The sequence below is a fragment of the Gracilinanus agilis genome, chromosome 3 (assembly GCF_016433145.1).
Source record: "Gracilinanus agilis isolate LMUSP501 chromosome 3, AgileGrace, whole genome shotgun sequence".
Taxonomy (NCBI): domain Eukaryota; kingdom Metazoa; phylum Chordata; class Mammalia; order Didelphimorphia; family Didelphidae; genus Gracilinanus; species Gracilinanus agilis.
In genome coordinates this window covers 6,567,505-6,578,212 of record NC_058132.1, presented here as the reverse complement: position 1 = coordinate 6,578,212, position 10,708 = coordinate 6,567,505, and the positions used below count along the sequence as shown (strand labels likewise).

The 10,708-nt window shown below is 48.3% G+C and overlaps 1 protein-coding gene and 1 pseudogene across 1 annotated transcript in view; one reads left to right on the top strand and one right to left on the bottom strand.

Annotated features, from left to right (window-relative positions):
• Positions 1-10,708, bottom strand: part of LOC123240686 — a 118,079-nt pseudogene that overhangs the window by 53,374 nt on the left and 53,997 nt on the right.
• Positions 1-10,708, top strand: part of LOC123239022 (zinc finger protein OZF-like) — a 67,091-nt gene that overhangs the window by 26,661 nt on the left and 29,722 nt on the right. The window contains exon 2 of the mRNA XM_044666295.1: positions 783-1,706. Within this exon, the coding sequence (XP_044522230.1) occupies positions 783-1,706 (924 nt within the window). The remainder of the gene's footprint in view (positions 1-782; positions 1,707-10,708) is intronic.

The following is a 10,708-nucleotide window of genomic DNA, read 5'->3' as shown; positions in this document are numbered from 1 at the left end:
GCAGAGACTAATTTTGAAGTGAATAAGATATCTACCAAGCTGAGCCTTTTTGTAGAAGGATATGTCCTCCAAAGATGCACAAATGAGAGTCTCTCTGACTTCATTTTGAGAGAAATCTATGACTCTAATACCAAGGGAAATGAAAATCCAAAGAGTGACTATGAAATTGATGGAATAGCAGAGAAATTCAGCCAATGTTCAGTTCTAAATCAGTATACAAAATTGACCTCAGAAAATCACTGTTCTCAGGATAGTGAATACCGCAAATGCTTTCCTATAGAATTAGACCTTATTCAGTTGGCTGAGAAACCTCCTAAAATGCCCTTGTATCAAGGTCACCTAGGAGGAATGACCTTTAGCTCTAGTTTAGACCTCATTAGACATCCAAAAACTAAACATGTAGAGATGGGTTCAGAGTTTAATAAAGTTGGGAGACCTTTTAGTCAGAACTCTGAGCATGAGTCACATCAGAAAATCTATACTGGAGAGAAACCTTATGAATGTAAACCTTGTGGAAAAACTTTCACACAGAGGTGCAATCTTGCTACACATCAGAGAATTCACACTATAGAGAAACCTGAATGTAAACAATGTGGAAAGGCTTTTGCACGGAGAGACTATCTTGCCATACATCAGAGAATCCACATTGGAGGGAAACCTTATGAATGTAAACAATGTGGAAAGGCTTTCAAATACAGGTTTTCTCTTACTGCACATCAGAGAATCCACACTGGAGAGAGCACTTATGAATGCAAACAATGTGGAAAGGCTTTCACACACAGGGGCTCTCTTGCTACACATCAGAGAGTCCATACTGGAGAGAAACCTTATAAATGTAATCAGTGTGGAAAGGCTTTCTCACAGAAGGTCCATGTTGCCATACATCAGAGGATCCACACTGGAGAAAAACCTTATGAATGTAAACACTGTGAAAAGGCTTTTAAACTGAGGTACACTCTTGCCATACATCAGAGAATCCACACAGGAGAGAAACCTTTTGAATGTAAACAATGTGGAAAGGCTTTTGCACATAGGTCCTCTCTTGTTGTACATCAGAGAATCCACACTGGAGACAAACCTTATGAATGTAAACAATGTGGAAAGGCTTTTATACGAAGGAATAGACTTGTTGTGCATCAGAGAATCCATACTGGAGAGAAACCTTATGAATGTAAACAATGTGGAAAGGCTTTTATAGGGAGTGAACACCTCGCTAAACATCAGAGTATTCACACTGCAGAGAAACCATTTGAATGTAAACAATGTGGAATGGCATTCAGATACAAGGGCGATCTTGCTAAACATCAGAGAATCCACACTGGAGAGAAGCCTCATGAATGTAAACACTGTGGAAAGAATTTCACACAGAAGAGCAATCTTGTTGCACATCAAAGAATCCACACTGGAGAGAAACCTCATGAATGTAAACAATGTGGAAAGGCTTTCAGAAGGAAGAGTGATCTTGTTGCACATGAGAGAATCCACACTGGAGAGAAACCATATGAATGTAAACAATGTGGAAAAGCTTTCACATGGAGTGGCTATCTTGCTAGACATCACAGAGTCCACACTGGAGAGAAACCTTATGAATGTAAACAATGTAGACAGGCTTTCACAGAGAGAAGAGTTCTTGTTCAACATCAGAGAATCCACACTGGAGAGAAACCTTATGAATGTAAACACTGTGGAAAGGCTTTCAGACAGAAGTGGGAACTTGTCGCACATCAGAGAGTCCACACTGGAGAGAATGAAAATGTTGTGCGATGATTTTCACTGAATATTTATCTGGCTAAATATCAGAGCATTAACATGAGGAAGAAGGGTTTTAGCAAGAGAGGTTGGTCTGCAGGGGAGAGTTGCAGGAGGATAAAGATTCTAGAATGTAAAATTAGGGGTTAGATGGTTAACTGGGCGTTTTCCTGTCTCTGTCTGGATTTACCTGGGGAGACTGGCTGCCTGTCCTGTGGTTGCTGATCTACCCTGATTCCTCATCCTACCTACCTTGCTGTTGCCTACTGTGTTTCCTTGTGATTCTGGAACATCAGGCTATCTGACTGTTAGACCAGGTCTGGGTTCCTTTTGGATCAAAGACCTTCCCTGTTACTAAATGGTCTGTGTATATTGGTCTAAGACGAGGCTCTGCCTGGACTGGGTTTCTGATGGCCTTCCCAAACCACAGTTAACATCCTGAGACTGGCCCAATTCTATCCATCAGATCCCATCCTCAATACCACCCTAATATAGATTTTTTCCTTTTTTTATTTTGAATATTTTCCCCTAGTTACACATTTCATGTTCTTTCCCTCTCCCCCAAGTCCCCAACCCCTCTTAGCCAACGCACAGTTCCACAGAGTTTTACATGTATCATTGATCAAGACCTAATTCCATATTATTGATAGTTGGACTAGAGTTATCGTTTAGTGTCTACATCCCCAATAATATCCCCAACAGCCATGTTTTCAAGCAGTTGTTTTTCTTTTGTGTTTCTCCTCCCACAGTTTTTCCTCTGAATGTGGCTAGTTTTCTTTCTTATAAGACACTCAGCCTTGCTCTGGATCCTTGCATTGTTGCTAGTAGAGAAGTCCATTATGTTCGATTGTAACACAGTATATCAGTCTCTGTGTACAGTGTTCTCTTGGATCCGCACCTTTCACTCTGCATCAATTCCTGGAGGTCATTCCAGTTCACATGGAATTCCTCCAGTTCTTTATTCCTTTTAGCACAATAGTATTCCATCACCAACAGACACCACAATTTGTTCAGCCATTCCCCAATCAAAGGAAATTCTCTCATTTTCTAATTTTTTTGCCACCACATAGAGCACGGCTATAAATATTTTTGTACAAGTCTTTTTCCTTATTATCTCTTTGGGGTATAATGCAAGCAGTGGTATGGCTGGATCAAAAGGCAGATAGTCTTTTAAAGCCCTTTGAGCATAGTTCCAAATTGCCACCCAGAATGGTTGGATCTGTTCACAATTCCACCAGCAATGCATTAATGTTAATTTTGGTTTAGGTGGGATATAAGTTTGTTGATGCACAAATGCCAAAATATTGTTTTCATCATTAATTTGGCTTTGTGCAAAGTGGGGAACTATTATAAGGAAGAGAGGGTTTTAGCAAGAGAGGTTGTTCTGCAGGGGAGAGTTGCAGGAGGATAAAGATTCTAGTATGTGAAAGTAGGGGTTAGATGGTTAACTGGGGGTTTGGCTGTCTGTCTCTCTGGATTTACCTGAAGAGATTGGCTGCCTGTCCTCTGTGGTTGTTGATCTACCCTGATTCCTCATGCTACCTTCTGCCTTGCTGTTGTCTGCTGTGTTTCCTTGTGATTCTGGAACATCAGGCTATCTAACAGGTCTGGGTTCCTTTTGTATCCAGGACCTTTCCTTGGACCTTGCCTAACTGCCATAGACCACTACCTCTAATACTCCCTAAGGGGGACAGAGGGTTAGTGCAGATTTAGGTAGAGCAGGGACTGGGTTTTTTTTAGGTCACAGAGGTGAGGGTTAGTGTCGATCAATCTCTCCGAAGACTCCCTGTGAAGGGACAATTAGATCTAGGAAATTTTAGTTAGTTGACATTAGTTTTAGGGTCATCCTAATTCCCATCTATCCTTTCCTCTTAGAATAAACACAACTTCCCTGTTACTAAGTGGTCTGTGTGTATTGGTCTCAGACGAGGCTCTGCCTAAACTGGGTTTCTGTTGGCCTTCCCAAACCACAGTTAACATCCTGATACTGGCCTGATTCTATCCATCTGATCCCCTCCCCAGTACCACCTTAATACAGCATCTACATTGGAGAGAAACTTTATGGATGTAATCAGTTCAGATCAGCTTTCACATGAAACTCCACAGTGACTTCATGTCACAAAATCTTTACCGAAGGGAAATCTGATTGAGGCTGAGCTTATAGTTGCCACTTTTAGATTTTTTAATGTAAGAGGATCCACACTAGAGAGAAACTTTGGGAATATGATCAATGTGGTAAGCACTTTTCAGGCAAAAATCATCTTTTATTCCCAACCTAGAATTCCTTTTGAATAGAAATCTTATTATTGTCATGAATGAAGAAAGACATTAAAATGGAGAGTCTAGTGCTTGTTCAATATGAGAAAATATCTTCTGAACAGACTAGTTCCAGATGGATTCCCTATATTAAGGCTTTCAGCCAAAGATCATCTCTTGATTTATAGTCCAGAAAAACCTAATGAATGTGCTCAAGTTCTTTGTGTTTTCCTTAGGTTGTGGGTGATCACTATTACTTAGAGAAATGCAAATTTTAATAAATTTGAGGGAGCACCACAAATCTATTAGATTGACTCCTATAACAGAAAAAGAAAGTGAAAAAAATTGGAAGAGATGTAAGGAAATTGAGACACTAGTGCAGTATTGGGGGAGTTGTGAACTGATTCATCCATTCTGGAGAGAGTAATTTGGAATGATGACCAAAGGACATTAAAAAACAACACTTAAAGCTGCTTTTTTTGCAGCTGACAAAAGAATTAGAAAGTAAGAGGAAATTCATTAATAGTAAATTGTGGCATATGATTGTAATGGAATACTATTATTTTATAATTAATGAGATGGAAGAGCTCAGGAAAACCTGGAAAGACTTGAGAATTGAGGCAGACAGAATTTAGCAGAACTAGGAGAACACTGTACATTGTGAAACAATATTGTATGTAGAACAATTATTTTGAGGTATCCTCAACAATACAAGGATCCAAACAATCCCAAAGGACTCATAATAAAAGTTTCATCAATTTCCAGACAAAGATCTGAATCTGGACCAAAGAAAAATGATTTCACTTTCAATTTTTTGTTTTGTTTGTGAGAATTTGGTTCCACAGAAGGATCAATATGGAAAAATATTTTACAATATTGTACATGCAAAAGCTATTTGATATTGCTTCACAGCTCTTGGGTATGGGGGAGAAAATCCAAGACTAAAATTTAAAATGTTGGATATTGTTTTTACACATAAGTGTCAAAAAATAAAATATGAAATGATGGAGAAGAGTTGTATGATCAGTAATGAACAGTATTCTTTTTGGAATGAAGAGGAATGCAGAGAAAGATTACAGCTCATAATTGACTAAACACTGAATACATTATGATGGAGATAAGATTCAATATCTCCAATTCACTGGGAAAAGTATTTTGCTTTAAGATAGATGCCATAGACCTCATTAAACAACCCAAATTTTATTCTGTGCATTCTGTGAAGAGTGAATCAAACATTCTTTGTCTATCAGTCAGCAACTTTTAGCAGTCAAGACTTAAGCACTCCTACTTAACACTAAGCAAGAGAATTCACAAGTCACTTACTAGAGTGAGCTCAGACCTCCAAAGACTACTGTCATCCCCCTTGGGCAGTGCCAGGCAAATTGAAAGACTGCCATTGGTTCCCGTAAAGTGGGGGAGAGACAGAAAGTAGTGTCACGGACCTCTCCCCTCCCCACTTAATTCTAAGTTGGGTGGGGTGACATTATTCCTGGTGGCTAAAATCTAAAGAATGAATTAGGGGGGGCAGCTGGGTAGCTCAGTGGAGTGAGAGTCAGGCCTGGAGACAGGAGGTCCTAGGTTCAAACCCGGCCTCAGCCACTTCCCAGCTGTGTGACCCTGGGCAAGTCACTTGACCCCCATGGCCCACCCTTACCAATCTTCCACCTATGAGACAATACACCAAAGTACAAGGGTTAAAAAAAAAAAAAGAATGAATTAGGGTGAGCTAATTCCATTTACACAATGTGAACCCATTTATGCTGCTCTTTCTGTCACCCTCATTCCTGGAAAAGGCTACAGAGGCCAGACAGTCCCCCAAGATCAGTGGAGACAGGGAGGTCCCCTGAGGGCTACGGGGGCGGGGGGGAGCGTTGGAAGAGGTCAAGAATGACCCATAAAGAGGCCGAGTCAAAAGGGTTCTGAGTGGTCCTGATCCAGAAGCTCCTATTCCTCCTCAAGAGAGAGCCCCAGAGCCCCTCGTCCTCCCAACCTCCTCTTTTTGCCTCTAAAAACCTGTCAGGGCCCAAGACGGTATCTCAGAGCCAAGGTGGGGGGGACATCTGCAGACTTCGGCCTCCTTTCCTGGCCATCCAACGGAGGCAGACGTGGCTCAGAGACGCCTTGGCCCAGTCTGCTTCTCTCCTGCCCCTCCCTGTGTCTGCATGTTATAGGGGTACAAATGGTGAACCCCTGGGTTCGGGATGGGAAACTTTCTCAGGAATGAGAGGACTCCAAACTTAGCTTAAAAGTAAAAAAGAAAGATTTATTAGTAAAATAGTATTAAAGGCCAGCAAGACAGCATGAGTGGAACAACCCTGGGAGGCTGCTCCCGGAGTGCCCCAGTTCTGGGATTTTTATATTCTTTCCAGTAGTGTGGACGGGACATCTTGCCCTCAGGCATTCAGTGGGTGTCGAGGGTCTGTCTGGGATCCTCAGGCTTAGGCTATCCAGGTGAGGCCCAGAGGTGTATCTCTTTTGTGTATGTCAACTTAAAGGATGTCCAAGGCCTCAGGAGTCACAAGGGCAGGAAGGGGGAAGGGAATTTCCCTGTTCACAGCCTGGCTGAGTTAAGGGGTACAGGGTCCCCGCCATCTCTGCATAATGCCCATGTCATGCTTACCTTCATATACCCATTATTCAGGCTCCCTTTTCCTCCCAGGCATCCCCTTTCCTCTCCCACAGAGCCAAGCAGGCCCCAGATCCAATTCTGCTCTGCTCCAGTCCCTGGAGGATGGGGGGCTGCCCTTGCCCTGAGGCCCCACAAGCCCAAGAAGTTGTGCCTCCAAAGTGCCTCCTTGCCCCCCACTCCTCTCTGGAAGACAAACTCCTGGGGGGCTGGGATGGGCTCTGACAAGGCATAGGGAAAGGCCCCCTTCCTGGTTCAGGGGTGACAGGGAGGCCAGCATGGAGGCAGGCCCAGGGGGAGACGTTTTTGGCTGGAGGAGAGCTAAGTTGGGGGGGGGGGTCCAGCCTGCTGGGGGGACAGGACCCTGCCTGCGGGAAGGGGGGTGAGGCAGCAGGGGTGGCAATGCCTGGAAGCACCAGGAGGGACATGGAGGAAAAGTTCTGGGAAGCAGCTGAATCTGTGGAGAAAGCCTGGCCCAGAGAGCAGAGTTCTGGGTTCAAATGTGTCCTGGGACACTTTCCAGCCCTTCTGGGTCTTCTGGAGCCCAGACTCAGCCCTGACTGTGACACAGAAGGGGAGGCTTAAACAAGGAGGGGAACATAGCAGGGGGAGAGCTGGGAGAAGGCAGGGCTTGTGCTGGGGAGGGAGAAGGACAGGGAGGAGGAGGGAGGCCAGGAAGGCTCTGCTGGGGGCTAGAATGGGGAGTCTGAAGGCCTGAGAGGAGGCCTGAGGGGGGAAAGGCCTTCCTGCTGTGGGAGGGCAGGGGCTGGGCTTTTGGGGGCCAGGCCTGAGGGTGCCTACAAGAAAGGTGAAGCCGTTCACTAACTCCACAAAGATTCCTAGTGGGTTGGACACTCACAAAGGGGGGAACCAGGGGCTGAGAGAAAATGAGTTACGGGTTCCGGACTAATGGAAAGAGAACACAAGGCGAGAATAAAGACATGCAGACATAGAAAGTTCTGGCATAAGGTAGACAGACAGTGAGTGAGCTCTGGTGGTCAAGAGCTTCAGTGGTTCAGAGCTTCATCCTCAGCTGCCATATAGCTACTTTAATTGGGGTTACAACAGTCTAGCAGGGGTTCCCAAACTTTTTTGGCTTCCTGCCCCCTTTCCAGAAAAAATCTTCCTTAGCCCCCTGGAAATTAATTAAAAAAAAATTTTAATAGCAGATAAAGGCACCCGTGGCCATCACCGCTCCCCGGATCCCTGCAGCACCCACCAGGGGGCGGTGGCGCCCACTGTGGGAGTCCCTGGGGGAAGGGAAGAGCCAAGTGGTCTGATACATTCCTGTTAGGACTTTAGGACTTAATCCTCAGAGATTCTAAGACAAAGCCCAGATCAGGAGCTCAATATGGCCTCAGGCATCTACAGCTCTTTGATGCATTTGTTAATTGATTGTTTTAGGTAAAATTCAGAGACTGAGGTAACTGGCCAGTCCTGGATGTAGCCTTAGGGAAGGGCCAGGAACTTGGCCAGGTTGAGGTTCAATTGAACTCAAGGATACAGAAATCAATCATAAGCATTACAAGAGTCAGCTTTTTGAGTTCTCTTAAAATAATATCAAGATTAGTGTATATGTGGATGGCTACAAAAGGCTTCCTCCTGGGCTCCTGGGGGCTGGCCGGCCTAGGAGGACCCCCAGAGGGGGCTGGACCTCCATGCTGCCTCCCCTGAGGGCAGGCCCAGCCACCTCCCTGGAGGCCTCCCTTTCTGGGCCTCCCTTTAGGGCTCCCTCCCATCTCCGCCTGGACAGGCCCAAAGCCTGGAAGAGGAGTCTGGAGTCCAGGGAAGGGCCTGGGGACAGGTTGGGGTAGGGGGTGGAAGCCTGACACATGTCCAGGGACAGCCGCCCCTCCAACAGCCTTTAGCCCCTTTGTGCCTGATAGAGCTCAGGGAGGCCTGAGATCACCCCCTGTAGGACCCTGGACAAGTCACTTTAGTCTGTTTGCCTCAGTTTCCTCCCCTGTCAGATGGGCTGCAGAAGGACACAGCAAAGCCGCCCAGCCTCTCTGCCCAGAAAGCCCCAAAGCGGGGAAGAGTCTGACAGGCCTGAACAGCCTGAGCTCAGCAGCCCTGCAGACAGACACACAGACACCCCAGACTGTCCTCTGTCCATCCGGGCTCAGAGCCTGGGCTCAGCGGCTGCTGCTGCCTTCTGTGGCCTCCTCAAGGGCAGGAGGGGAGTTCCTGGGCCTCCTCCAGGCCTCTGAAGGGTCTTTGGGCCTCCTGGGCTGGGGTGGTGCTGAAGGAGACCCTCCTGAGCTGGCCCAGAGGCCTCAGGCTTTAGGCCCAGAGTCCCACCCAGAGGAAGCAGCTCTGTTTGCCCCCAGATCCACTCTGGACCCCCTTCCACAGCTCCCGGGCTCAGGCTCTGGTTCTTTGGATGTCACAATGGGGGAAACTGAGGTAAAGGCTGGGGAAGGGCCTTGGCCAGGCTCCCTGAGCTGGACAGGGACTGAGGCCAGGTTTGAGCCCAGATCTTGGGGGTTCCAGGCCCAGGAGGGCAGCCCCTGAATCACCCAATTCCTCCCCCTGGGGATGGGGATGGCCTCTCCTTTGGGGAGCCCCCAGAGTCCCCCCCCCAAAGCAGAGGGTCAGCAGGATGTTCAGAGAGATCCCTGGAGGAGGGGAAGCTGAGGGAGGGGTCCTGGGCCTGGGCCTGGACTTTCAGCTGTTGCCTCAGTTTCCTTCTCTGTCAGACAGGGGGGATCCCAGCACCCCATCCTCAGGCTGTGGGGAGCTTAGATCCATGGACCAATCAATCTGTCATTCAAGCATTAAACACTTATTAGGCACCTGCTGTGTGCCAGGCTCTAGCCTGAGGCAGCCTCCAGTCTGAAGAAGCAGCAGGGCAGGGCGGGAAGGGGAAATGGGGGGAGGGGAAGAAGGCTGCAGCTCCCCAGGCTGGGGGACAATTAGTGTAGAGCCCCTCCCCTAGCAGGCCTCTTCTCCAGGGGCCCTGGCAGGACTCCATTTCCCAGAATGCCTTCGACATGACAGCATGCAAGCCTTGGCCCTCTCCTATGGAGGACTCCATTTCCCAGAATGCCTGTTCCCTGACTTCTCCCTAGTCTTGCCTCCTCCACATGTGGCCGGCGCAAGGCATGCTGGGAATCACTCTTCTTTCCTGGAGAGCTCACAGTGGTTGCTCTCGGAGCTTTGCTTTGCTGGATGAGAGGGGGAGGGGAGGGAGTCCGTGCGCAGGCGCGGCCCCGGGCTCCAGGTCTAACAGCTGAGACTTTCTGCTCTCTAACCCCGGGGGGAGCGGGAGGACGCGGGAGGATGAGTTCCGGGTTCTGAGCCTCTGAGTAGCGCGGGAGTGTGCGCATGTGCGACAAGAGGGGCGGGGAATGTGAGGTGCGGGCGGGGAGGCTGTGGGTGTCTGGCGGCCACTTTTAAGGACCATAGAAGAGAGACTGACACGGAAGCGCCCGTGTCCCGCCCAGGCGGCTCTGTCTGGAGCAGGAGCCCAGGCGAGGCTTTTCCCTCCCCCGGAGGAGACACTGTCCCGCCCAACCTGGAGTCAGGAGGCACGTGGGAGCGTGGTGGGGGCGGAGAGACATTCCAATTATGGGGGGAGAGGCTGGTCTGGGCCCTTCCCCAAGGAGGGTCTTCCAGGTCAGAATATGCCAAAAGAGAAGCAGCCAATGTAAATGTGGTGGGTGGGGCATGCCGGTGCCCACGTGCCACGGAAGGAGCCCCGATCTTGGGCGCTGAAGAAATGCCAGCACGGCCTCCCCAAGTCCCACCTGATGTCTGTCTCCCCTTCAACGTACCACCGTAAACTGCCCACCCCACCCCCATTCCCCAGTAACCCTCCCCCCAGCAGCCTCCCTCAGTCCACCCTGTGCAGTTTCTGAATGGAATGAAGCCAAAGATGGCTCCAGAGAAGGTGGGGAGGGCTTCTTCCTGGCCAGTCCAAGGCCCTTTCCAAGCCTGAGGCTCCCTGTTTCCCCCTGAGGGGGAGAGTCTTCCCTGAGGCTGGGAGAAGGGCCTGGAAGCTCCTCTGAGCCCTCCCCCCTCTCCTTCCCCACAGGTGCACAAACAGGAAGTCCCCCCACCTTGAGGCTCCACCCC